The following is a 27,138-nucleotide window of genomic DNA, read 5'->3' as shown; positions in this document are numbered from 1 at the left end:
AACAGGCAAGGAATCCAGGAAACAGTCAAGCATATGTCAACATTGTGTCCTGCCGTGACAGATATAAGAACATGGTTCTTGGGAAAACATGTTGAGGAGGCAAGTTCACTGACTGCAGACGAATGGTGGCTACTCTTCCCTAGTGGGAGGAAGAAGGCACTAGTATGTGCGCGAAGCAACTTCCTAGACAACCTAATGAGAGAGGCAATAACAACCAACAAAACAGAAGGCGGGCCCAACTAAAATGGGCTCGGGGACTTTTGGAGAAACCTACCTCGTAATTATCTCACCGCATCATTTACCTTGATTTAGAGAAATGTGTTGCCCTAGGATGATTTATTAATTGTATTTGTATTTTATTGAATTTATATAGCCCTTTTATCCAAAGTGCTTTACATGAGAACAAGCAAAAAGTACAACAAGCATAAGATGGCAAATGAATCACAACTCGAAAACAGTATAAGGAAAAATGTACAATATTGCTGAGGTGATGAGGGAGTGGAGAGGGACAGAGGAGTGAGAGGGAAAGTGAGGAGTTAGTGGAGGTAGAAGCGGAAGTAAGAGGGAAGGCGAGAAGGTGTGGGGAAGAAGAGAGGAAAGGGAGGAGTTAGTGGAGGTAGAAGGGAAGTAAGAGGGAAGGCTAGAAGGTGTGAGGAAGAAGAGAGGAAAAGTAAGATTAGATAAGAGGGGGTGGGGTAGAAGGGAGTAGAGAGGATGGAGAGGGTAAGGAAGAGCAAGAGTAAGAGGTGAGGAATGAGGAGGTGGGAGAAGGAGAGGAAGCGAAGTGGTGTTAGGGAGGGGATTCTATGGCAAGACAGGAGGCTCATATTATGCATTACAATCTTTACTGAGATCCACAGCAGCAAAGAATAAAAACTTTGTAAAACGATATTTTTTCCAATAAACATAAAGTTATAACAATGCAATGGGAACATCCCAGTTCAACATGGTGGGCAGGTCATGCCCTGGAGGTAGCCAATAGGGAGCGAGCCAATCCCATATAGGTCCATTCCTTTAACAACTCCCCCTCTTTCTTTGCTGCTGACCCACAGCTAAGTCACACCTCTAGTTTGCTTAGCTTGTACTTGTTACATTGTGGCATTTCTGTAGGAATTGCTTGATTTATTACTTTAATATCGTTGTTTGCTTTAATTACGGCGTTCGCTTGAAAGCGTGTGTTTCCTTTACATTGATATTTCATTTCAATTCCTCACGGGAGCGTGGCGTTCCAATTTCGAGCCCGCTCCGCATCTGATGTGTTGCGCGCTGCCTGAAGGCGCTGAGTTTCCTCGCACACGCTGGGTTTGGTCCTTCTGGACACATTGTTGCTAATGCTTTCAGCGTTCTATTTCAGGCGCGCGTCCCTGTTCAGGGCCGCGGCGTCTGCTTTGTTTGGTCATCGCGCGGCAGCCAGTGTCAGGAAGCTTATCTTCTGACAGACTGCGCGCGTTTTTCACAAGGTCTCTGGCACATGCTGTAAGCGTGCCACTTCTAGTTTGGAGGTTGGCGGTTCAAGCCTGCTATCCGCCTGGTGGTTTATGTGTGTGAAATTTATTGGTGTAATTGTTTATTCTGTAATTACAAATTTCTATAATTATATTTTGGGGGTTGTGTTTATATTTTTCCCCTCACGCTGCTCGCGTGCTTTTGGCTGCTAGTCAGCAGGCTTTGCCTGTGTGAGGCCTAGGTGGCCCTTCCCCTGAAAGTTACACCCTGTGAAATTGTGGGTTCAGCCTGCTAGGCTTGCATAGTTCAACAGCTAGCCCTGCTGTTTGTTGACATAATATATATTTATATATTTTGTTCCGAGTGGAATACTGCCAAGTGCTGTCATGGATAAGGGGGTGCTCCCCTCCTCTGCTGATGCCAGCACTCAAGTACGTACTGCCAAGAAAAGTGACAGGTCTGGAGACAATGTGGGGGATCAATCCTGTCATGCCCAACCTTCAGTGGCTCAAGCTATTCAGACCTCTTTGGACACAGCTTTAACAGGTTTAAATAGCACCTTGGCGTCAGCCTTTGACAGATTAATCACCCGCATTGCGGATTTCCACCCCTCTCAAGATGCTGCCCCATCTGTTGCAACCCAGGCCCCTAAAAAGGGTACGGCCAAAACTAAACATACCCAGGGACAATTCAGTCCCCCCTTGCCCATTTCACCCATATCTTCCCCTAAAAGAACTTTAAAGAGAGGGTGGGAAGAGTCTCATCAACCTTTCACTTCCACACCCTGGCCAGCGTACGCGCGTTTCGCGCCGGCGGAGTCCCCTATTGCGGTGTCATCCTCAGAAAGTTCTGTTGATTCTGATTCGCCCCCTAAGAGGCGGAAAAAGAAAGTAACATCTGTGGGCCCTCAGGAAGCGCCCCTGCTTGATGGTAGCGGAGTACCTTTCTTTGACCCTGCCCTGATACAACACCCCAGGTCAGCCGAGTGGCAGCCCTCTGAGGAAGTTTCCTCTTTCCTCAAGTTCTGGATAAGGCGCCCTATGCCCAAAGAGGATTGTAATAAGATGCGGTCGGAGTGTCCCAGACCTGTGCTTGCAGACAAGGTGGCTTTAGCGCCAGAAATAGACCAGTCTATGGTGGCTTTTCTATCCCAGAAAGGGAAGGACCCCAAGAAGGGGGTCAATAAAGCGTGGCGTAGTTGTCAAGACAGACTGTTGGACATCCTGGGTCCAGTCACGCAGATTTTTGAAATGGCAGAAGAGGCGGCGGCCTCTAATACCCCGGTTGATGTTGACGCATTAAGGGGTTGGATCCAACATACGGTATGCCTGCTCGGCAACAATAATGCCTTTATATGTAGGGAGAGGAGAAAATCATTATTAATGAGGTTGGATTCCAAACTGGCAGACATGGCTGAGAGGGAAGGTGGCCCTTCAGCTCAGGGTAATTTATTTGGGGATTCTTTCCTGAAAGACTTGTCGGCTTATGTTCACACATTTACGGCGGTGGACAAGGCGCAGGTTAATATAAAAAAGGTCTTTGCCCCAAAGGTTTTTAACAAGGCTGGACGAGGTAGGGCCCGCTCCTCCAGCCGCTTTTCCCAGGGCTCCTCCCATCCCCGCCAGTTTGCGCCCCGTGGCGCATACCATACCTCCTCTGCTCGAGGAGCACATAACCAGTTCTACCCACAACAAAACTCGAATGGGAGAGCACGTGCCGGCAGAGGAGCCGGAAGATCAAGAGGGCAATCAGGTACTTTCTCAGGTGCTAAAAGTTTTTTCCCTCAAAAGTCTAGGTGGCAGACTAGCCAAGTTTCTTCCACAGTGGGAGGCCCTCACTTCGGATCCTTGGGTGTTACAAACGGTTCAGGGTTATCAGATAGAATTCTATGCCCCACCTTGTCAGTTGTCCTTTCCCCTTCCTTTGGTGTTCGACGAAGTCAAACAATCCCTCATAGATGTGGAGGTGAGGGATCTCATCTCCAAGGGGGCGGTAGTCCCGGCCACTTACAAGGCCTCTCAGTTTCTGAGTACCATTTTTCTAGTTCCGAAACCAGACCAGGGGTTTCGCCCAGTAATCAACATGAAAGCCCTCAACTCTTTTGTGGTGTATCACCACTTCAAAATGGAGGGAATTGATTTGCTCAGAGACACCCTTCTCCTTGCAGATTGGATGGTCAAATTGGACCTCAAAGACGCTTACCTAGTAGTTCCCGTCTTTCCCCCGCATCAGGAGTTTCTTCAATTTCAATGGGGGGGCCGGGTGTGGCAGTTTGCATCCCTTCCGTTTGGCCTGTCCTCGGCCCCATGGTGTTTCACCAAGCTCATGTGGCCTGTGATGGCTCTTCTCAGATCCAGGGGGATTCGGATAATAATTTATTTGGACGACATGTTGCTCCTAGCCCAGAATTATCAAACTCTGTGTTCTCATCTGAAATTCACTGTGACCCTCTTACAGGATCTAGGTTTTGTGATAAATGTTAAAAAAATCCATATTGAAGCCTACGCAATGTATCCAATTTCTGGGCTTCAATATAGATTCAAAGCTTTGCATCCTTCTTCTCCCAGACAACAGACTCTCCAAGATAAAGAAGGAAATTCGTCTGCTCCTCAGAAGAGGGAGGATCTCCCTCAGGCAGTTGGCCAGAGTTATGGGAATGCTGTCAGCATCCATTCAGGCTATCTTCCCTGCTCCCCTACATTACAGAGCTCTGCAACGCTTAAAAGCCAAGCATTTGTGCAAGTGTCTCTCTTACTCCCAAATGGTGGAATTGCCGCCAGAAGCCAGGTTGGAGCTCCTGTGGTGGCTCAGGCACATGGAGGCCTGGAATGGCAAGGCAATATTTGGCCCATCTCCGGATGTCGTACTGGAGTCAGATGCGAGCAGATCGGGTTGGGGAGCCAGATTAGGTCAGGTTTCCACAGGTGGGAAATGGTCGGAGTCAGAGAAACAACTACATATCAATTGCCTAGAGTTGTTAGCGGGGTCCTTTGCGGTTCGGAGTCTCCTCAAGGATCAGGGGAATTGTTGTGTTCTCCTCCGCATGGACAACATCTCTGCGGTGAGATAAATCAATCGCCTGGGGGGTACCAGGTCCAAAGTCTTGGCGGATTTGGCAAGAGAGTTTTGGCATTTTTGCCTCGACAGGGATATTATATTGAAAGCGGAATACCTCCCGGGAGTCAGCAACGAAGTTGCAGATTGGAACTCCAGGCACCTGCAGGACAGGAGCGATTGGATGTTGAACAGATCTCTTTTCGCCCGCTTAGCGTCCCTCTGGGGTCCCCTGACCATAGACTTGTTTGCCTCGAGACTGAATTGTCAAGTTCCCAGGTTTTACGGTTGGAGACCAGATCCGTTAGCTCTGGCCACTGACGCTTTCCTCCAGGATTGGTCGGGTCAGTTGGGGTATGCCTTTCCTCCCTTTGCCATGATAGCTCGGGTTCTGGTCCAAGTTCGCACACAAGCGGCGGCTCTGGTTCTAGTTACCCCCCTTTGGCCCTCTCAGGTTTGGTTCCCGGCCCTTCTGGAATTAGCAGTAGATATTCCCTGTCTTCTCCCTCCCGATCCCCTATTGCTGGTGGATCCGGAGGGTCTCCCTCACGAGTTGGTCCTGCAGGGACACCTTGCCCTTATGGCTTGGAAGATTTCAGCTCTTCCTGGTGCTTCAGAGGACTTTCGCAAGACTCTATGGCGGTCATCAGGGACTCCTGGGCGCCCTCTACTAAGGCGGGGTATTCCTCAGCATGGAACAAATGGGTTAGCTGGTGTGTGGCTAGGCACCTCAATCCCGTTTCTGCCCCTCCTGTAGAGGTGGTTAATTTTTTAGTGGAGTTGTATAAGGAAGGAAAAGCCTACAGGACTGTTAATGGTTTTCGTTCAGCTATTTCAGCCGGTCACCTTTTAGTTAAAGGGAAACCGGTGGGTAGGCATTTTTTGGTGCGAAGGGCCCTCAAATCTATCCGTATTAAAATTCCACCACAACCGAAGTATTCGGTTCTTTGGGATGTTAATATGGTGCTGCAGCTCTTCAGGTCCTGGCCTCTTAATGAAGAACTGTCCCTGCAGCAGTTATTTGCCAAACTTGCTATGTTACTATGTCTAGTGTCTATTAAAAGGGTCTCTGATATCAGAGCTTTGGATATGGATAATAAGATGTTCACCCCTCAGGGGGTTACTTTCTTTATCTCACGAAGGACTAAATGCATGACTTCCTCGATATCCTATCCAGCTTTTCCTGAAGATTGTAAATTATGTGTGGTCAATTGCAGGGTCGGACTGGGACAAGAAATAGGCCCGGACAACAAAAAAAAAGTGGCCCACCCCTCGCCTCAAAAAAGTGGCCCACCCCTCGCCTCAAAAAAAGTGGCCCCTTTCGGGATACCAATGCCCCTATGCCCTCGACAAAGACACTGTGGGGTGCTTCCGAACTGCACACAGTCAGCAACAAAGGCTAGCTATCATCCGGGGTCAGACTGGGCCATGCAATTATCTCAGGCACCAAAGATAAAGTGGCCCGCAGTTGCAAATGGCTTTTCATTCCTTTTGTGATACTGTTTGAATAGTACCCAGGCGGAGCTTTTTGATAAGTGACATGCAAATTGTATATTTTAAAGAATATTTATTCAGCAAGCAACACTGGTCAAAACTACTAGTCGCAGTGTGAATTAACTCATCAAACTGGCCCACATGGGCCAACAAGGGTCCCACTTTGGCCAATAAAACGGTCCCACACCAGCATTTTGTGTTTTGGTTGGCCCTGGGCCTACAGTCCTACAGGCCAGTCCGAGGCTGCTCCCAGCTCAACTGACTTTTCAGTACTGACACTTTTTCCCTCATCTTTTCCCCCAGTTGCAGCCCCTACCCACAGAAAAAAAAGTCATGTTTTACCATGGGCAGGGCCACAATCCATCTCTATCAAGGAAGCCTAAATGCTTTGAGAGCAATGTAGCAGCATGCAATACTCTTTACCTAACTATTCATGTCAATGAACAGGTACAGCCAGCTTCCAAAACGGATACGGTTACATTTCGCTCATGCCCACATTGCCCAACAAATACAACCAGCTCTGATGCCCAAGGAGCCGTACAGCATAACTGGTACAGCCTGCTCTAGCTATGGTAAAGCTAGTTCAAACACAATCGGCACCTGATCATTCTCTGTGAACGTTGCTGCACCCATTTAGTAACAGGTAGAGGAGCAAATTCCCACATATGTCAGGCAATAGATAGCGCAAGGTAACACCATTTCCATTAACAGGGACAGCGAGCTACTGCTCACGTCCAGTAGCTTTTACAACCCAAACTCCTCGCACTCATCACCGGAACTGGTACAGCTATAGCCTTCAACATGCCCAGCCCCACCCCACCCCCCTTAGCTCACAATGTCCATACTATGTCCATACTATAGGCTCCGTTTCGAAAGGCATGTAACACTGGAAATTGATGCGGAAAGGTAGGGAGACTAAGCATGAAAGCATGGCAGTAGGGCAATACATTGGCCCATGGCTGTGCCACCTAATTCTGACTGCTGCCCTCACCAAGAACAGCTGAGCTCAGTCTTGCAATAGACCAGTGAAAAAATTATGACATACTTGTTGTGGAAAAATAAAGCTTGTAACTGGATCAGCCCCAGGCAGGTCCCCAGAGGCATAGGCCCCTCTGGAGTGTTCCCAAGTTACTTATGGGCCAGTCTGCCACTGTCGGCCTCACTATAAGTATGGTGGTAACAGGTGGCATTCCAGAGTAGCGCCTATCTTGCCGAAACACACAATAATGGCCTTTGCAGCCCATGCATATGCTGCCTGCTTGTTGCCTCATCTTCAATGGAGGTCTTGCCCCATGCAGTATTACCACATGTCCCCAATGCAGTTCAATTGGCCTCAAAAGCGGGCAATAACTTGTACTGCACCAACCCTAAATCAGTTGTAGTATTATCGTAGCTGCATGCAGTAAGAGGAATTCAGTTGAGCGGTATTACCTTAGTTGATACCGCCAAACTTACAATGTGGCGCAGAATTACAGAAACAGCTTGTCACATGATGGAAACAGAGTGTAAACATAGCAGAGTCCATGCTGGACACACACAAACATACACAACATTTGAGGTGCACAGAGATAGAGCCTGCCCTGGGGCACGGGAGAGACCAACAAGGGCAGGAGGAGAGATGGAGCCTGGGGAGTTGGGCTGGGGCAAGGCAGGCCAATAAGGGCAGAACCTGAGATGCAGCCTAGGGAGGAGGGTAAGTTCTAGATGGGCAAACAAGTGCAAAAAGAGCGATTGATGGGCCCTGGTGGGGGCTGGGGAAGAACACAGGTATGCTTTTGGTACTCAGGCAGGAGGCAAAAAGAGAGTGGGTGTATGCAGGCAGAGGAAGTGTACAGTAAGGGTGGGGTCTAAAGAAAAATAAGTTTGGACTATGGAGTAGGGATATACACAATGAAAGGAAAATGAAATCATAAACAAACACTTGGTGACTTAGCAGGGTAGGAAAATAGTTTGAAATTGATAAATATTAACACAAAAGAGAAGGTAAAATTCGAAAAATAAACTGAAACAGAAGTTTGCAAGATAGCTTAAGGACAAAAAAAGTGAGTCTGAAGAGAGAGAAATTAAAAGACGATGGAAACTATAAAAGGCAGGTGTGCAGAGGAAACTGAGTAACATTTGATGAGAGAAAAGGAAGAATATTGAACATTTTAAAACAAATGGACAGAAAGCCTTTGGTCAAAGAAGAAGGAAAGATGGAAAGACTTGAGCTGGAATTGGGACCAGGACTGGGGAATTACCCGACTCGGGAAGATTCGACTCGTTTGTTCGGTGAGAGGGTAATAGAGAGAGAGGGGGAAGGGAACAAGGAGGAAAGGGGGGCTCCGGTGTCAGGGAGAGCCCCTGGGGCAGAGGTACCACCCTGTGTCAGGCTGCAGGGGTCTACTGTCTACAGAAGGTATACACGCGTGAACCGAGGGAAGGAAAGGGTTTGAGAAAGGGGGCTCAGAGTATGGGGCGAGCCCAAGGGTCTGGGGGAGCCCCATCCGGCACTTCAGGTAACGTCATGCACCATTGAAAGGAATGCGCTGCTTACGCCTACACATATAATGGAATGGTGACTAAAGAAAGGTTTGCGAATCCCAGGCTAAATATTAAGCTATAGATCTGGGCGTTATGCGTTGCAATGTGTTTGAAAAACAAGTTGCTTGGAGCTGGCACCCAGCAAGCAGATGCAGCCGCACGACCACACCACACTGGGGCAGTACGAGCTGCTCAAGCGGGGGTGCATCACATCATTCCTGCATTTGGGATTCATAAGCCAATCAGAAACCTGTGTTATGTCTTGTTCTACTGAGTTAATGGGATCCATGTGATCGCATGATAACGTTTGCCTTTGGTGCCACAGAGAGATTAGTTGCCTTTCTGCAGAGGGCTTCACTGTCTGTCATAATGCACATCAGTATCTAATAATTATTAAACAGCGTAGATGCACATCTTTTAGGGAGTGCTAGTGGCCTACTAGAGTGCCATTTTGCCAGGGATTGGCATCTGACCATTGACCAACATGTTGGAAGTCATGAATTGGTTCTCCAATTGCTTTGATTCTCTGTGTCCAAACCGGAGGCCGCTATTATGCATTAATCTCCGTGGCACGAGGGTAATGAAGAGGGATGGGTCTGCGGGATGTGCGAATGCCGAGTGTGTGTGCGCATCACTGGCACAGCAGACCTGCACGGTAAACCCAGGATCAGAGGATCAGAGGCAGCAAGTGGGCAGCAGCAGTGCCTCTCACCTTAGCAGGGAGGTGTCCGGCATTAAGTGCTATGTAATAATACACATCATTGCCCTGGTCAACGGCACAACCGAACTCTATTTGTATTATGGAGGACACTGGAATTAAACATTGTGCAAAATAAAATAAAATATAGCTAAACCGAACGTGAGGCGTCAGCCGACACAATTATGTATCTCACTGCACATATGGTGACCATTGCATACACATTTTATGAAACGGGTATTTGTACATCAAACCACATCTGGCAGGGATGTCAACTCATGTAGGGGTTGCCAGGGGTCTGCCTGGTGACCCCTGAAGCCTCCCTTGCTACCCCTGTGGTCTCCCTTGCTACCCCTAATTTAAAATTGGGGCTCCTGGGCTGTGGTCAGCAGCATGTGGCTCTGTGTTTCTTAAGTGGCTAGTTTTCTGATAGCTATAGCCGGTAAGATAGCTCAGTGGGTTCAGCGCTCACTGCTGCAATGTGCGTGTGCTCTGCAGGTTGCAGGTTCAGCTCCCAGAGAGAGAGGTCAGGTCAACTCAGCCTTTTATCCTCCTGAGGTTGATAAGTGAGTACCAACACAGGTTGGGTGACTTTGTAGGTATATTTGGTCTATATGAAGCTCTTACAAGTAAGTGCTATATAATAACACAACATTATCATTTGGCCTTGGACATCTGCTTGCATTCACAGTAATTTGGTAAATTGGCCCATATGCGCTGATATTAATGATACATATGGTGATCCATTCTTGTATGAAATGGATATCACTTCACAGCAGACCTGCATGCACCCCCCACCCCCACCCCAGGCACACTCACATGGCATGGCATGGCAGGGAAAGCCCCTGAAAAGGGACGGTGTGGCTGAGACACACAGGCACTTGTTAGACTCTGCCCTAATGTTTACGTTGCTCAATGCTCACAGTAGTCCCACTCCAGTCCAGTCCTTACCTCAGTTGGCTGGCTGTTGGCTGGGCTGCTGCCTGCCGTCTGTGTGGCCGGCACTGGCACTGGGCAATCCACTGTCTGTCTGCTGGCCGGCCGCCTCAGTGCTGCTGTGGTCCTCCTGTCCTGTGTGGGCTGTGGCTGTGGGCACTGGCACTGTCGGTCTCGAGGTCCACTGCAGACGGTGTGTGCTTGTGGGGCACTGGGGCTCATATAGCAGCAGCCCAGCCAGTAGCATAATGTATGCATTGGCGATTTCGCCGATTTGGCGGCAAATTGGGTGGGCAGGCATTGCCTGCCCAGCCGAATTTTCATTGGGTCAATGGGTCCGATCCGTCCACGGCGCCGGCGGCCGGGGGGCCCAGGCCAGCCAGCCCCCAGGCGCACAATTTGAAGACAGTTGCTTTCAACTTTGCAAAGAAGTGTTACTTACTTCCTGCAGCAAAGTTGAAAGCAAGTGTGAAATGTGTCACTGTGTTTTACAGTGCCAGGCTCGGCCCCAGCTCAGCGGAGCCCTCAGTCAGCCTGCAGGCAGGCTGCACCCCCCAGGGTCAGGAGGACTCGGAGGGGAGGAGGGAGGCAGGTGTTACAATTGCTTTGTGTTTGCAATTGCTTCAGCCTGCCTCCCTCCGGCTCCCGAGTCCCACCACAGATTAAACAACTAAACAAGTTGTTCTCTCTGTGGCCGCGCCCGCCGCAGCCGCAGGCCAGAGGCTCGTGAGCTGACGGCAGGCGCACCGGCCCCCTGCAGTGGCACTGGGCGGGCGGCGGCATGCCGCCGGCCTGGCCAGGCCCCAGGCCCACCGGCCTGTGAATTATGCACATGCATCTGCATCTGCATGCATCATAAATTATGATGCATGCATGATGCAGATGCACTCATCAAAGCAAGGTAACTGACTAGTGTTACCCTGCTATGATGATTGTGCAGAGCAGAGCAGACTCTCACTCCCCCTCCTGGCTCCCGCCTCCCGCCCTCCACTGACTGGCTGGCTCGCCCAGCCCAGGGCAGGCGAGGCGAGGCGACTCACTCCTCCAGCCCAGGCCCCCCCCCATCCGGCCATCCCCTGATTTGGCCGCAGGCCGCGAATACTCGCGACGCCGCGGCTCGGCACACTGCAGCGCACACACACACACACTAGGCCGGGCCCGGGGGGGCGCTGGCCCGGCCTGCCAATAAAAAAAAAAGACTTTTTTTTTTTTTTTTAAAACGGCCCAGAGGTGGCTGCCGGAAAACCGGCCCCAGGGGACCCCAAAGTCGTTCGGCCACGGGCCGAAAGACCGAAAGGGCCAGTCCGACCCTGGTCAATTGTCTGAAATGTTTTGAGCTCAAAACTGAACGTTTTAGACCTCCCAATACCTCTCAGCTGCTGATTTCCTACCGAAAACCCCATAAGCCGGTCTCCCCTTCTACTTTGGCCAGATGGATCAAATGGGTTATGCGAGAGGCGGGGGTTGACACTTCCTCTTTTGGTCCCCACTCAGTCCGTGGCGCTATGGCCTCTATAGCAGCCTTTCTGGGGGGTAGTTTGGAACAGATTTTAAAAGCAGCTGACTGGTCAAGGGAGTCAACTTTTAAGACATTTTACCATAAACGTATTGCTCATGTAGCGGTGAATGTAATGCAAGGGCTTTGAACTTGCATAATATGAGCCTCCTGTCTTGCCATAGAATACCTAATCCCCCACACTAGCGTGCGATGGGGGTTTAGATTCTATAAAAGACAAGGAGGCGAGTATTATCCCACCCACCCTTACTGGTGTTGGTTGTTGTTTCAGCTTTCGGTTGATGGCTTCGACGCAGGAAGAAGCAAGAGTTTCCGTTCCAAGTTGCTGAAGGTTTCAGCTCCGGCGTCTCCAGGGGAGTTTGGTCTTCGTTCTACGTGGAGAAATTGTTCGGTGGTCGTGTGAAAAGGATCAGCTTCAGAAAGAGAGGGAGTTGTTAAAGGAATGGACCTATATGGGATTGGCTCACTCCCTATTGGCTACCTCCAGGGCATGACCTGCCCACCATGTTGAACTGGGATGTTCCCATTGCATTGTTATAACTTTATGTTTATTGGAAAAAATTTCGTTTTACAAAGTTTTTATTCTTTGCTGCTGTGGATCTCAGTAAAGATTGTAATGCATAATACTCGCCTCCTTGTCTTTTATAGAATCTAAGCCCCCATCTCACGCTAGTGTGGGGGATTAGGTAGTGTAAAAGATAAGATTTTAGAGAAGAGTGAAAGGAAGGGTAGGAGGGAGAAGAGCGGATGTGGAGGGGGAGGCGGTTCCGGTGGAAGGGAGCGAGGAGGTGGAATGTGTTTTAAATGTGTAAAGAGTTTGTAAATTAACTAACTCACAATAAACAAAAAGAACACATTTAGTACAAGTCAAATGGGTAATAATGACAGTTGCTATTACAGGGCTTAGAAGTGGGATCCATCCCACATGAAGCGCTATATCCTGCTCCTATTTTCAACACCTGGGGCAAATGTGATTTGTTTGCACTACATTAATTAGGCTGGGGTGATTCGATTTGTTGTTTTCTTAGTCCATTCACACCCCGCTCTCACCTTGCTCTGGCGAAGTCGGGTATTTATATCAGGGGTCAGGTGTCGGGGCTACCAGCTGCTCTCCTGGTGCCATCTCTAAAGCGGGATATTATGGGGCCAGGAATAAGACCGGCCGTCTGGCAGCATGTAACCAGTTTGAGGTTAATCGGGATAAGCTTAAAGTCAACACACGGCACGTGGACATGACTCAAAGGCATTGTGCTTTTTAACTCGGTGTGCAAACATTGCGGAAATCAGACGGAGGCATGCCGTGTTAACTGCTCCACAAACTGTACCTATTAAAAAGCATCTCCTCTGTGTGCTGTTGTCTACCGCATCCTTAAGACAAACACCAGCACTGTGCTGCACCTGGGAAGGAGATTTTCTCCCCCAAAAAAGCGGGAAAATAAAATGACCCCATTCAAATGCATTGAGGTTAGGATGTTTGTAGGAGGGAGGAAGTTAAAAATAGCAATGCTTTTGATTAAATAACCGGGGGTCGGTCTCCCGCCTAAATCGAGAGCGTTGTCATCTATGTTAGTATGTTTGGTGCTCTGTGCTATACTATAAAATTGAATCCCAAGCACTCGAATGCAACTTTAAAGTATGGGGTGTTAGCATCACACTTAAAACAATAAGGGGAACGATTGACCCCGTGTGACCAGAATCATGATTTTTCATTAGGTTTTCTACAAATCATTAGTGTTAGTTGCTTATTAATATGCGGTTACGCAAGCCAGACTACAACACCCACAATGCAGCATTTGAAAGGCTTGTTCTGTGCCGTGATGTAAACGATAAAGATCATGTGATTTATATGATCTGGTTGAGGTGAGAACTGGACACTGGGTTGAACACTTGCTACAAAAGCCCTCCAGCTGACCAATACGAATCCTGAGAATAAAGTTTGCCAAAAAAAACTAAAGTTGAGGCCTAAAAGAGATTGACGTTTGCTTCGTTTTAGTTATAAAAAGAAATCCCTTGCTTTGTAGGTTTTCAAAATACTCTTCGAGCTTTCTTTTGTGGCGTGCCCTTCACCTTACAATAAAACCACACTGTCACACTCGATATTGAAACAATAGTTTTAAAAATGAATTCCCGAGTTTCACAAACTATTTTGATTTCATGTTTACCTGCAAACACTTCGTATATGTTCCTTCCAACCCCACTGGCAATCTCGGTTTCCTTCTCGGCTCACCCAGAAAGAGTTGTGCGTTTTTGCTGAGATAATCTGCAGATGTCAACAAAGCGTGTTGCCCGGGCAACGGTCTCTGAGCTGTGGTAATTACCCTCGTCTTGGTAACAATTTAGCGGCCTCGGGTTGCCTGAGCCAAAAGGGCAGGAGGAATGTGCAGGTATCTCTTCCGGGTACACTCTAGGAGCTGGGGTAATAGCCCGGGACGCACAGGCGGGGCGCTGCCTAGTTTCTAGCAGATACAACACATTAAACATAGCACAATCTGCGTTGCCTAATTAACGGCACACCAAGAAACCTTTGGCCAAATTGTACTTGAATGCTTGAATATGCCCAGGATCACAGAGCGTGTCAAGTTAATTCATGTGTCACGCTGTTGCCTGAACAAATACACTTGCAAAGTATAAATCTTCAGTGAACGTTGTAAATACTCAGTGAACTTTATCAGCCCAGTTCCGCGAGACCCGGAAACTATTCGTATTGCTTTCCCAATGATTATCAGTCGTTTTGCTTGAATCAAGCTTTACCAGGGTTTTATCTTAAGAGTTTCACCAAGTTTGGGCTAAAATGTCCTGATTACTTAACGGTACTCCTATTACTCTGAGTCCTTCTCTTCCTCTTCCCAGTACTTCTATGATGCTTAAAAATCTGGAGGTAAAACTTCAAATGTTCAACCCGACTCATGAATGCAGCAGTGATAGCGTTAGCGCCGCGTTTAAGGGCTGTGGCCAAACTCTTTACAAATATTGTACAGATCACTGTACGTGTTCATGCAATATCTTTCAGTGGTTTTTGCCCTGGCTAATATGACTGGGGTGGTCCTCTCCCTCTTCAAAGTCCTCACCCTCCCACACCTGGAGTGGGGCGACCCTCCCCTCCCCTTCTCTGGGGAGGTTATTAACTCTGTTTCTGTAACGCCATAAGTTTGGCTGCAGTAGTTTCTTTTTTTCTTTCAACTTTTTCATGAAGGTGTTGTGCAGCTAGTAAAGCCTCTGCCAAACCTTTTCCTTCTCAGCCCATTAGCACTGCTTTAATTCCTTCAGATACCTTGGCTTGCTATGCTATCACAATCTGAGCCACCACGGCTTGAGGCGCTATAGGAGCTGCATCAACAAGCACAGTATAATGTGCAAGGAATGTGCAAGGCATCTTTTAAAACGCTGGAGGTATTCTGCAGGATTTTGTCCCTAGGATTGCTTACATGCATTCATTTTAGACCAATCAGTCTTTCGAGGACCAGCTTCAATAACAGTGTGAAGCAGTAAAGGTTTTCAAATCCCTAGCGGTGGCAGCTACTTCAGCTGGCGGATTGGCACACACTTTGAGCAAGGTAAATGTGTCTGTGGGCAGCACTGCTTGCATCAATTGATTCAAACCAACACATATGGGGTGATAGTGATCTATTATGACCTGGAGCACCTCCAGGAACTTAACAGGATCTTCTCATATCTTTGGAAACGTCTGAACAATATGAAACAAATCAGTAGAGCTCCAGGCGGCATGTACGGTAATTAAAGTATTGCCTCCTCCCGGGAGTTACTTGAACGGGAAAGCACCAATACTGGTATCAGCTGTCAGATTCGGGGGCCCTTCAAATGTGCCTGAGGATGGTGAAAAAAGGTTGAAAATCGGAGCTTGCATTTCAGTGGCGAACGCGCCAATTATTGGGGACGACTGATGCTAGATTGGCGGTTGGGTAGAGTCTGAGCTAACCAGTTGTGTGTCAGGTGTAACATTTAAAATGGCAGGATTGTATGAGTGCATAATAGCTTCTGCACTTTCCTTCGACGGAGGCACCCCTGGATTACAGGATATAATCATTTGTACCTGGCTTTATGGGCCGGTACCTGCAACATAGAGTACTCGGTTTTCAGGGATTTAACTTGCTCTTGGAACATTTCTTGCGTGTCTTTCAAGGCCCGGGTCTTGGATTCCGTCTGTCTCTTAGTCGCTTTGGTACACCAATCTAGATAACTGTGCCATTGTCGTTGGTGTACACCGTTGGTGTACACGTGCACCTTCCTTTTCTAACACATTGCGTAATTTCATTATTGTGTCTAAGTCAAATGTGCCTTCCTGGGGGAAGTGTCTAGGCGACTCGCTCTGTGTATATTGATGCCATTTATCGAGGTACTTACATGCTTTGCGCGAATAGTGAGTAAGCATGACGTGTGCTGGTCCTCCTTTAGGAGGAAGTGGCACTTGTCTGGACTGTCCGGAACCCATACTCACGGGAGTAAGACAAGGTATGATTTATTACATGTGGTGGAAATTGAGTTTTATTACTGGTGGATCCCACCGAGCTCAGGGATGAGGGGGAGGGGGAGGGTTCAGTGGAGGCGGGGGTTATTTTTGTCACCCCAATAAACATTTGCCTCAACAGATAAATCACGAACACCTGGAAAATAGCCTTATTTCTTATAATGCTGTCAGCAAAGTACAAAATGTGCTCACCTTTTAAACCCCCCAAGAACGCACATGAATATTTCATGTACAGTGCAACATTGACATGGGATTTCAGAGCACTCCTGCTTACGGGGAAGTGTCTCACCTCTCAACCTAGCGATCGTGGTTCAACTCCCTGACACGAAGGCACGCAATGCACTGCAGCATTCGAAAATAAATGTAAAGTCTTCATGGATTACACAGAATTGGGGAGCCATCTGAGATTTGGGGAGAAATGTTTTGCCGGATCCCAGATCTGGGAAGATCCGTCCCAATAACAGCACAGCTTATTAAGGATCCAGGTCAGTTCCTAACTGCGTCTCCATCTGGACACTATTGTGTCCTGTGGCTGGTGGCGTTGGAACGGCTCATAGCTGACTGCTCTGCCACGGCTATCTGGCGGCCCATGTATTCTCCAACCTCTGTTCCTCCACTGTTACAGACATTTCCGAAACATTTGGTCCAATTCAGATGTCTGCTGGTTCGCAACCTATATCCCCAGTTACAGTGCCCACAATGCAGAGCAGTATTTCAGCTTTTCAGAGACATGGGCAGGGAAGGGTCAAAGATAAGACACATAATCAGTAGAACAGCTCCTGTACCAGGATGGAGAAGAGTGTGAAATATAAAGCAGAGTCGCAACTGAGTTGCACATTTACAGGCCGATTCATGGAATTAATGTGTGCCGAAAAAACGGCGCACGCATGCGAAAACGTGCGATTCGCAGTGAAATAGCGAAAATCGCAGTGAAAGTGCGATTATCGCACAGAAAACATGGCGCATCTATTCATGGAAGTCCGTGCACGCGCAAAATGTGGGATGTGCGCGGCGCACGCTGGCGCACGCTGGCGTACAGGTCATCGAACGCCGTGCGATAAGGCCACAGCGAATTCGCACATAGCGCGGCGCACATAACAAAAGTAGGCGTAACACGGGGCGTCACACGCAGAATGGGGAACAACTCGTGAAAATGTGGGCGTCACGGGGGAAGTACAGGAGGCAAATGCGCAGAACGCCCACACGCTCGCCTACAACACGTATTCATGGAATCGAATAGGGAAAAACAGCGCATGGCGAAAGACGCGCACAGGCCCATACATGTCCGCCACACGAAAGCAGGCGGTAGCGTCCCTGCGCAGGAAAAAAATGTGCGCCAAAGTTCTACACGCGCGAGAAGGCCCACACGCGATCGGGCCTGGGGGAGCGTGTGCGTGTATTCCAGAGGTGCGCGAGAAGTTTCTCACACGCGATTGGCCTGGGCGCGTGTATTTCAGGGGTGCGCAAGAAGTTCCACACGCGATTTTGGCCTGGGCGCGTGTATTTCAGAGGTGTGCGAGAAGTTCCACACGCGATTGGCCTGGCCACGTGTATTTCAGGGGTGCGCGAGAAGTTCCACACGCGATTGGCCTGGGCGCGTGTATTTCAGAGGTGCGCGAGAAGTTCCACACGCGATTGGGCCTGGGGGAGCGTGTGCGTGTATTTCAGAGGTGCGCGAGAAGTTTCACACGCGATCGGGCCTGGGGGAGCGTGTGCGTGTATTCCAGAGGTGCGCAAGAAGTTTCTCACACGCGATTGGCCTGGGCGCGTGTATTTCAGGGGTGCGCGAGAAGTTCCACACGCGATTGGCCTGGGCGCATGTATTTCAGAGGTGCGCAAGAAGTTCCACACGCGACTGGCCTGGGCGCGTGTATTTCAGGGGTGCGCGAGAAGTTCCACACGCGATTGGCCTGGGCGCGTGTATTTCAGAGGTGCGCGAGAAGTTCCACACGCGATTGGCCTGGGCGCGTGTATTTCAGAGGTGCGCGAGAAGTTCCACACGCGAATGGGCCTGGGGGAGCGTGTGCGTGTATTTCAGAGGTGCGCGAGAAGATTCACACACGATCGGGCCTGGGGGAGCGTGTGCGTGTATTCTAGAGGTGCGCGAGAAGTTTCTCACACGCGATTGGCCTGGGCGCGTGTATTTCAGGGGTGCGTGAGAAGTTCCACACGCGATTGGCCTGGGCGCGTGTATTTCAGAGGTGCGCGAGAAGTTCCACACGCGATTGGCCTGGGCGCGTGTATTTCAGAGGTGCGCGAGAAGTTCCACACGCGATTGGCCTGAGCGCGTGTATTTCAGAGGTGCGCGAGAAGTTCCACACGCGAATGGGCCTGGGGGAGCGTGTGCGTGTACTTCAGAGGTGCGCGTGAAGTTCCACACGCGATTGGCCTGGAGCGTGTATTTAAGGGGCTTGCGGGTGTTTTTACACGCGATTGGGCCTGGGGGAGCGGGGTACGTGTATTTCAGGGGCTCGCGGGTGGTTTTACACGCGATCGGGCCTGGGGGAGCGGGGTACGTGTATTTCAGGGGCTCGCGGGTGGTTTTACACGCGATCGGGCCTGGGGGAGCGGGGTACGTGTATTTCTGGGGCTCGCAGGTGGTTTTACACGCGATCGGGCCTGGGGGAGGGGGGTACGTGTATTTCAGGGGCTCGCGGGTGGTTTTACACGCAATCGGGCCTGGGGGAGCGGGGTACGTGTATTTCAGGGGCTCGCGGGTGTTTTTACACGCGATCGGGCCTGGGGGAGCAGGGTACCACTCACTGACTGCCTTGCGTGTAGAAGAACGCGTAGCCAACACCCACCCGCTGTGAAGTAATAGCGTGTGAACCCCAACGCCTGCAAGACACACGCACCGCACCCCACGAAAAGCAACGCCCGTGCGCGATACGTCACAGACACGCATACGCGCTAAGGGCCTTTGGTCCAATGGAATCGCGTATGCGTGCTGACGCGCTTACGCGCTAAGGGCCTTTCCTCGATTCACAAGCTGACATGCAGAATTTTCACGTGCCAAATCACTCCGTATCAAGCTGGCTACGCGTAAGCACACGGAAGACCACGGTCCTGCCCAGAAGGCCGAACTACTGCCCCCCAGAGCCCCGAGCACGCTCCCACCTGCCATCTGCTGCTGCCTGACTGCCTGCTGCCCACGTGCCCTGCCATTTGCTGCCTGCACATCAGCCAGGTGTGCTGTTGCTGTGACCACCCCTGCTGGAACCGAAGACTCCCGACTGGGATTCCATCGCTCCACAGCCCAGCCCCAGAACCCAGTTGCCCACCCACTCCTGCCTCTGGGGTTGTCATGTCGGGCACTGCAACATCTGGCACCACTGACAACCCCCGGCCAGAGAGGCAGAGGGGCACCAGCTTCAGTGCCACCGAAGTTGGTGTCCTGGTGGAGCAAGTCCTGGGGCAGTATGATGCCCTCTTCGGAAGTTCCCGCGCCGACAAGGAAGGACGTACTCGGATCTGGACTGACATCGTGACTGCCATCAACGCGGAGGGGGTGGCAGTCTGCGACTTCCAACATGTCAAGAAGCGCTGGGAGGACTTCAGGTCCAGGACCCTGAACAAGGCCCGGCGCCTCTTGAAGGCAGCGGATGCCAAGGGGTGCCGGGCCCACTTGTCAGAAGTTCAGATGAGGGTCCTGGAACGCATATCCCCAGCGCTCCACGTCCAGGTCCTTGAGAGGCAGACCCGTCTGGAGTCGCGCGGTAAGTGTACATGCATCCTGATTGTGAGCTGTGCGTGTGGTGATATTTCAGTAGTGTGCAGGTTGCACATCCGTTTGTATGGGGTCGAGTATGGGTGGGGGTGTACAGGGCCGTGGGGCTAACACATGCGAGGGCTGTAATGTGTGAGACATGGATGGTGCTTGTGTGTGTAGGCTTGCATGCCAGATGCAGTTGTGTGGGCACACATGTTTGGATGAATGTGTATGTAAGTAGACATGTCCGTGATGTCACGCATGTTTGTTGTTTTCAGCTGCATGTATCAGCACTGTGTACATGTGCATTTGTATGTATTTGACAAGGGTGCAACAGTGATGCAACATGGACGCATGTGACAGCGGGATGTGGAAGCCTGATTGGCAGATGTGACATGGATGCCCATCTGTACACTGCGACACTTGGCAGAGGTGTACACATGCATGCAAGTGTGGTGGTGTGTGTACATGTGTGGTGCACTTCCTGTGTTGCATGTGATGTCTGGCTCAGCTTTGCCTGCTCATGCTGTTGTATGGGTATGGATGGTGCTGGCAGTTGCGATATGGCTGTGGTATGGCTCATGTGTGCGAGTTGAAATGACATGTGTGTTGGGGATTGTGATGGCATGTCTGAGGTTTGCCAATGCCACTCATGTACAATTGTCATGTGTGTATGTGTCCATTGTACAGTGCCCTGATGCCTGTGTTTTATTACTCCCTGTCTGCAGCGTCAACTGATGAAGAGGGTGGAGAAGGTGCTGTGGAGCACAGCGGCGGGGATCCCACCGCCAGCCGGAGACGCAAGGCCCGGCTCCCCTCCCATGTTGTCATCTCGTCGGGGAGTGAGGAGTCCGGTTCCGCGTCCCAGGCCGCAGCTGCCGGGGGGAGCACCAAGAGGCGGAGGTTGGAGTTGGACTCCTCGGCAGCAGAAGGGGCAGCTGGGACCCCACAGGGCCCAACGGGGAAAGATGGCACGGAGTCATCCAGGTTGGTGGGGGGTTTGGTGGAGGAGGAGGCCGTTCAAGCAACAGAGACGGGGTCTGGAGGTGGGGATCCCACTGGTGCTAGTGGTGCAGTGCAGGACCAGGGACAAGAGGCAGCACAGGCCGCCGCGGAGGTGCCTGTGTGCAATCCTGTCCCTGATCCTGTCCCTGCATCATCTTGCACCAGCAGGGATGCCTACGTCCAGACCCGTTTTCAGGCAGGGGATGAGCAAACGACAACTGCCCTTCCTCTGCCTGCGGACGTGGCTATCCGGGTCCGGGTTGAGCCTGTCCTGACTGGTGTGGCGTTGCATCAACGGGCCATGGGAGTTGACCTGCAGTCTTTTCATGAGGAGACTGCACGTCATCTCGAATGGCTCGTTGACCACGTCAGCCTGCTGGGACAGGTCACCCAGGCCGGATTCCTCTGTTTGATGGGGCTTGCTATGACCCCCTCCTCAACTGAACCCCCTACGTGCCAGTCGTCCTCCGTGCCATCTTCCCACCTATCAGTCACCTGGGTGCCCTGTGGAGCTGCCTCTGACGGTGCGGTCAGGCTGGTGGAGGAGGCATCCCTGCCACAGTCGGGAGTCGGACGTCCAGCAGGGGTGGCCACATCAACGACTGCACCCCAGCCGGCGGAGGATGTGCAGGCAGCAGGAGGCAGTGCACGGGCAGAGGCACAGCAGCAGCAGCAACGGGGTGGGAGCCATGAAGGCTCGGGGCCTTCAACATCGGAGGGGCAGGCATCGGCCGGAGGGCAGGAGGACCCAGGACAGAGAGTGTCTTCCGTGTGGCAGCGGTTGGGCCACGCCATAGATGCGGAGCGGCAGCGGGCGGAAGAGGCACGGCTCACAATGGTCAAGGCGGAGAACTCCATGTGGAGGGCCTCGAGGCAATCCGCAGGGGGTTGGAGGTGGACACGTCGACGGCCCTGCGGACCCTCGGGGCCATGGAGGAGGACCGCCTCCGGGACATTGAGCAGGAGTTCGATGATGCCCTGGGCCGGGACATCCAAAAGTGAGCCGTCAGACTAGCTCGCTGCCCTTGTACATAGTTATGTAGGTAGTGTTAGGTTTCCTTTGTTTTTTGATTTATTTTGGACCTTTTGGACATTGGCCACATTTTTGTATATAGTTTATTTTATTAGTTAGTGTTGTTAGATAGGTTTCATTTATTTTGTTGGGATAATGGACCCTGGCTTGTTCGTCTGTACATAGTTCACTGTTGGATTTTATTTTTCTTTCACAATTTACCCATGGAGCAATGGCTTTCAATTATTATGTGGACAGTGACTTTGGACACCATTACTTTGGATTATGATTTTTGGTTTTGCTTTTTTTCACGGACATGCTTCTTTTCATTTTTGTACATTCCCATTTCTGTTTCTTTATTTTTGAATCTTTTTATGTTTCCTTTAATTTTTTCATCGGACTTCAATGTGTAGTATCATCTCATTGGTTTCATGCATATCATGATATGGGTTTTGAGATTCACTGACACCCATTGGGTGTATGTGAGGGACATGTGTTTGTTTCGGAACTTGCAATTGGTGTTCTGTCATGTAATTGCCATTTCTGAGTGGGTGGATGCAATACTCGGGTGGGTATTTTGCATTTGGAGGCTGACCATAGGGACCAGGGATCTAGATTGTGATGACATGTTGGCTGGGGAACATGTGTTGGGGCCTGCTGGCAGGTGCACCACAGTGCTGGGAGGTGGGGGTGGTGGGGAACATGAGTTGTACATGGGTGGGGGCCTGCTGGCAGGTGCCCCACAGTGCTGGTGGGTGGGGGTGGTGGGGAACATGAGTTGGACATGGGTGGGGGCCTGCTGGCAGGTGCCCCACAGTGTTGGGGGGTGGGGGTGGTGGGGAACATGAGTTGGACATGGGTGGGGGCCTGCTGGCAGGTGCCCCACAGTGTTGGGGGGTGGGGGTGATGGGGAACATGAGTTGGACATGGGTGGGGGCCTGCTGGCAGGTGCCCCACAGTGTTGGGGGGTGGGGGTGGTGGGGAACATGAGTTGGACATGGGTGGGGGACTGCTGGCAGGTGCCCCACAGTGCTGGGTGGTGGGGGTGGGGGTGGTGGGGAACATGAGTTGGACATGGGTGGGGGCCTGCTGGCAGGTACCCCACAGTGCTGGGGGGTGGTGGTGGTGGGGAACATGAGTTGGACATGGGTGGGGGCCTGCTGGCAGGTGCCCCGCAATGCTGGGGGTGGGGGTGCAAGGGGACATGAGTTGGTGATCATTAGTGCAAGGAGACATGTGCCTTTGCTGGGGGGCATGCCCATGTTGGGTGGGCTGCCTGCGGGACATGACCAGGGATGCAGGGTAGTCCCCTGTGGTGTGGGCTGCCTGCAGGGGCCGTGGAGGGTGTACAGGGAACACCTGGGAGGACCCACACTGCCAAATCACATGTAGGACTCCCCGGCACCCCTGAAATACACGTACCCTGCTGAAATCGCGTGTGAAACTTCCCACGCACCCCTGAAATACCCGCACGCAGCCCAATCGCGTGTGAAACTTCTTGCGCACCCCTGAGATACACGCGCCCAGGCCAATCGCGTGTGCAACTTCTCGCGCACCCCTGAAATACCCGCACGCAGCCCAATCGCGTGTGAAACTTCCCGCGCACCCCTGAAAAACCCGCACGCAGCCCAATCGCGTGTGAAACTTCCCGCGCACCCCTGAAATACCCGCATGCAGCCCAATCACGTGTGAAGCTTCCCGCGCACCTCTGAAATACACGCGCCCAGGCCAATCGCGTGTGGAACTTCTCGCGCACCTCTGAAATACACGCACACGCTCCCCCAGGCCAATCGCGTGTGGAACTTCTCGCGCACCCCTGAAATACCCGCACGCAGCCCAATCGCGTGTGAAACTTCCCGCGCACCCCTGAAATACCTGCACGCAGCCCAATCGCGTGTGAAACTTCTCGCGCACCTCTGAAATACACGCGCCCAGGCCAATCGCGTGTGGAACTTCTCGCGCACCTCTGAAATACACGCACACGCTCCCCCAGGCCAATCGCGTGTGGAACTTCTCGCGCACCTCGGAAATACACGCGCCCAGGCCAATCGCGTGTGGAACTTCTCACGCACCCCTGAAATATATGTGCCCAGGCCAATCGCGTGTGGAACTTCTCGCGCACCCCTAAAATACACGCGCCCAGGCCAATCGTGTGTGGAACTTCTCGCGCACCCCTGAAATACACGCGCCCAGGCCAATCGCGTGTGGAACTTCTCGCGCACCCCTGAAATGCACGCACCCAGGCCATTCGCGTGTAGAACTTCTCGCGCACCCCTGAAATACACGCACACGCTCCCCCAGGCCCGATCGCGTGTGAATCTTCTCGTGCACGTGTGTTCCCGACACCCGTAATAGGCGTTCCCCGCTTTGCGTTTGCTGTTTGCCAGTCTGGTAAACTGGTACAGTGTTTGCAATGGTTTTGCGATCTTGATGTCTTTTCCTTGCGCGAGGGCGTTCTTGGGGGCGTAACTGGCGCTGCTGCAGGGTCGCTGCGCCACTCTGCGCCACGTCTGCTTTTGGATGCGAGAATCCATGAATACGCTGTGCGCGGAAATTGATTTTATCGCACGGGGCTGGCGCAGACATTCGCACGGGCACGCTGTGCGCCAGCCGCGTGCGACACTTTTTTTCAGGAATTACATGAATCGGCCTGTTAAGCTTTCAAGTATCAAGGTACACGTTTTACACAAGACAACCACAGGGCTCTCATACAGATATTTTGTATTTGTCTTTGTATTTATTTGTATAGTGCGCCGAGCCCTCAGGCATCTGGGCGCATTGTTTCAGTTACATTAGAGCAAAGTTACACATTATAGGTACATACATAGGAATAAAAAGCAACAATATATACATTGAAAACATAGGGAACATGTAAACAGGTTAGATCAATAAAATACAGTGGTTGCTAAGGTGATACAGTGGTAATATATACAGTTAGGAGGAAGCTGTAGTTGAAGGCTAGCAGGTTTCCTGAGAAGAAAGTCAGCTTTTAGCTTTCGATCTGAATAATGTGAATGATGGCTCTATTCTTAGGTCAGTAGGTATGGAGTTCCATAATTTGGAAGCAAGCACAGGGAAACTGCTGCCTCCAGATTTCTGACGGTTGTACCTCGGGATTGAGAGACCGCTCAATTGCGCGGATCTAGTAGGTCAGTTGGATTGCCTTTTGGTGAATTTGCACACCAGGTAATTAGGTGCTGAATTGGATAAACATGTATGTATGAGGGTCAGGGTTTTCAGCAAGATTCTGTTTGTGATTGACAGGCAGCAGGAGTCAGGTCTTGTTTCAGAGATATGGTGAGATCTAGGTATGTTAAAGGCCGCTCTGAGGGAGTTATTTTGAAGGACCTGAATCTTATTTAAATTGCGTTTGTTAGTGCCTAGGTAGAGCGGATTACAGTAATCCAATTTGGATAATATAAGCGCTCTAGCTAATGTGGAGCAACTTGCTGGCGAGAGGAAAGGTCTGCACAAGTTTATTAATTTACAACTGTACGCTGTGGCTGAGACTGTGGCGTTCACTTGTTTCGTCAAGGTTGGGGTGGACTCATGGTAGATGCCAAGTGTCTTGAAGTTTTTAGAAACTGGGATGATTATGCCGTCTATGGTGAATGAATTAAAGGAGGTGTCTAGTTTGTTTAGGTTGGCTTGGGAGCCGGTCAGTAATAGTTCGGTCTTCTCATCATTGAGGCAAAGGCCATGTGTGGCCATCCATGCCTGAATGAAGAGGTATATTTTGTTCAGTAATGTAGAGTCATTGTCGTGGTTGCCAAAGATCGGGATGAGGACCTGGGTGTCGTCAGCATAGTTAGTGTAGGCGACACCCAGGCGAGCCAAATCATCGAACAGTGGCTCGGTAAATAAATTATCAAGTGTCGGCGACACACAGGACCCTTGTGGTACACCATAAGGTACTGGTGCTGGGTCGGCCGCAGCTGTAGGGGAGAAGAATCTCATTGTTCTTTTGTCTAGAAATGATTGTATCCAGGCAGTGGCTTTCTCAGAGAAGTGGGCTGAGGAGGTGAGGTGGTTGCATAGGACTTTGTGGCTGACGAGGTCGAACGCAGCTGATAAATCTAGCAACAGGAGGAGCGTTAGGTTGCCTTTATCATTTTGGTCATTGTTCTGCATTTTGAGGTCTATTAGTGCGGTTTCCGTTCTGTGTCTGATTCTGAACCCAGATTGTCTGAGGCAGAGAAGGTTATTTGTTTCAAGGGGATCCTGTATTTGCAAGTAGTTGGCCCTATCCAGAATTTTCAGAAGGAATGGCACTGTGGCGATGGGCCTATAATTAGTAGGGATGTCCGGGTCTAGGTTAGGCTTTTTCAGGAGTGGAAGGAGCCATGCATCTTTTAGGTTGTGAATTTTATTCACATTCATGCAGAACACATTAACCCTAGTCCCTAATCCATTGTACAGTCCCCGCACCGACCAAGCAGTCTCATGTTCTCTTAAGTCAGTCGTGAGCATGGATGCCCTGCTTTTACACATGTATTCCAATCTGCCGTGGCCAACCGCGTTGACTTTATCTTATTCAGATAAACAGTTCTACAAGCAGGGTAGTTTTTAAAGGGGTATGCTCCTTGTCTAAGGAATGTGTACAGCCTCATCTATTTGGCAATACCTTTTCCCCAAACTACAAGGGACCTGCATCTGCACCCAGCTCTCTGGGTGCTAAATCCGCTAGCTTGGGGTCCAAAGTTTATAAGATGCCATTCCTTTGCTCTGCGGCCCACACAGCCTTAGCAGGAAGCAGGTTGCTCTCTGTACCAACTCTCTAAGTGGAATGGGATCAACCCTCTCTTCCTGTAGCATTGCCTCCTAGGCCAAATCAAATATATTAGACAAAGGTCCTGACACATTTAGAGCCTTGTCCTGCCGCAACGTGAGGGGCCTGTTCAGCCTTTTCTTGCGATACTTACCCCACCAGGACACAAAGGTTAAAATCTGGGGGGGGGTTTACCTCTGATTTAACAGTGGACCTATTAACGGTGGACAGTCTGGGACACTATGAAGGAATATGTTACCATCAGAGGAGTAACATGACCTGCTGTGGTAGAGGGAAAGAGGAACGAGATCAGCAGGAAGGAGTGGCATGATCCGTGGTGGTGAGGGGAGGCTTGAGGGACTAGAGCAGGAGGTGGGCAGTGCCAAGGCCTGCATGGGGTGGTTAGGAGAGGAATGGAGGGATCAGGCCCACCACATAAATGTGGCAGTGATCTCTGTGGGGCACGAATGCCACTTGAGACTTTCACAATGA

The 27,138-nt window shown here is 50.7% G+C and overlaps 1 protein-coding gene across 1 annotated transcript in view; it reads right to left on the bottom strand.

Annotated features, from left to right (window-relative positions):
• Positions 1 to 26,348, bottom strand: part of LOC138514462 (uncharacterized) — a 791,313-nt gene extending 764,965 nt beyond the window's left edge. Inside the window, exons 1-2 of the mRNA XM_069629962.1 lie at positions 25,401 to 26,348; positions 11,917 to 12,037 (exon numbers count right to left, since the gene is read on the bottom strand). Of these exons, the coding sequence (XP_069486063.1) occupies positions 11,917 to 12,037; positions 25,401 to 26,348 (1,069 nt within the window). The remainder of the gene's footprint in view (positions 1 to 11,916; positions 12,038 to 25,400) is intronic.
• Positions 26,349 to 27,138: the final 790 nt, after the last annotated feature.

Source organism: Ambystoma mexicanum, chromosome 12 (genome assembly GCF_040938575.1).
Source record: "Ambystoma mexicanum isolate Mex_15411 chromosome 12, UKY_AmexF1_1, whole genome shotgun sequence".
Taxonomy (NCBI): Eukaryota; Metazoa; Chordata; class Amphibia; order Caudata; family Ambystomatidae; genus Ambystoma; species Ambystoma mexicanum.
Note: the sequence above shows the minus strand (reverse complement) of the source record. Positions and strands in the feature narration are given on the sequence as shown.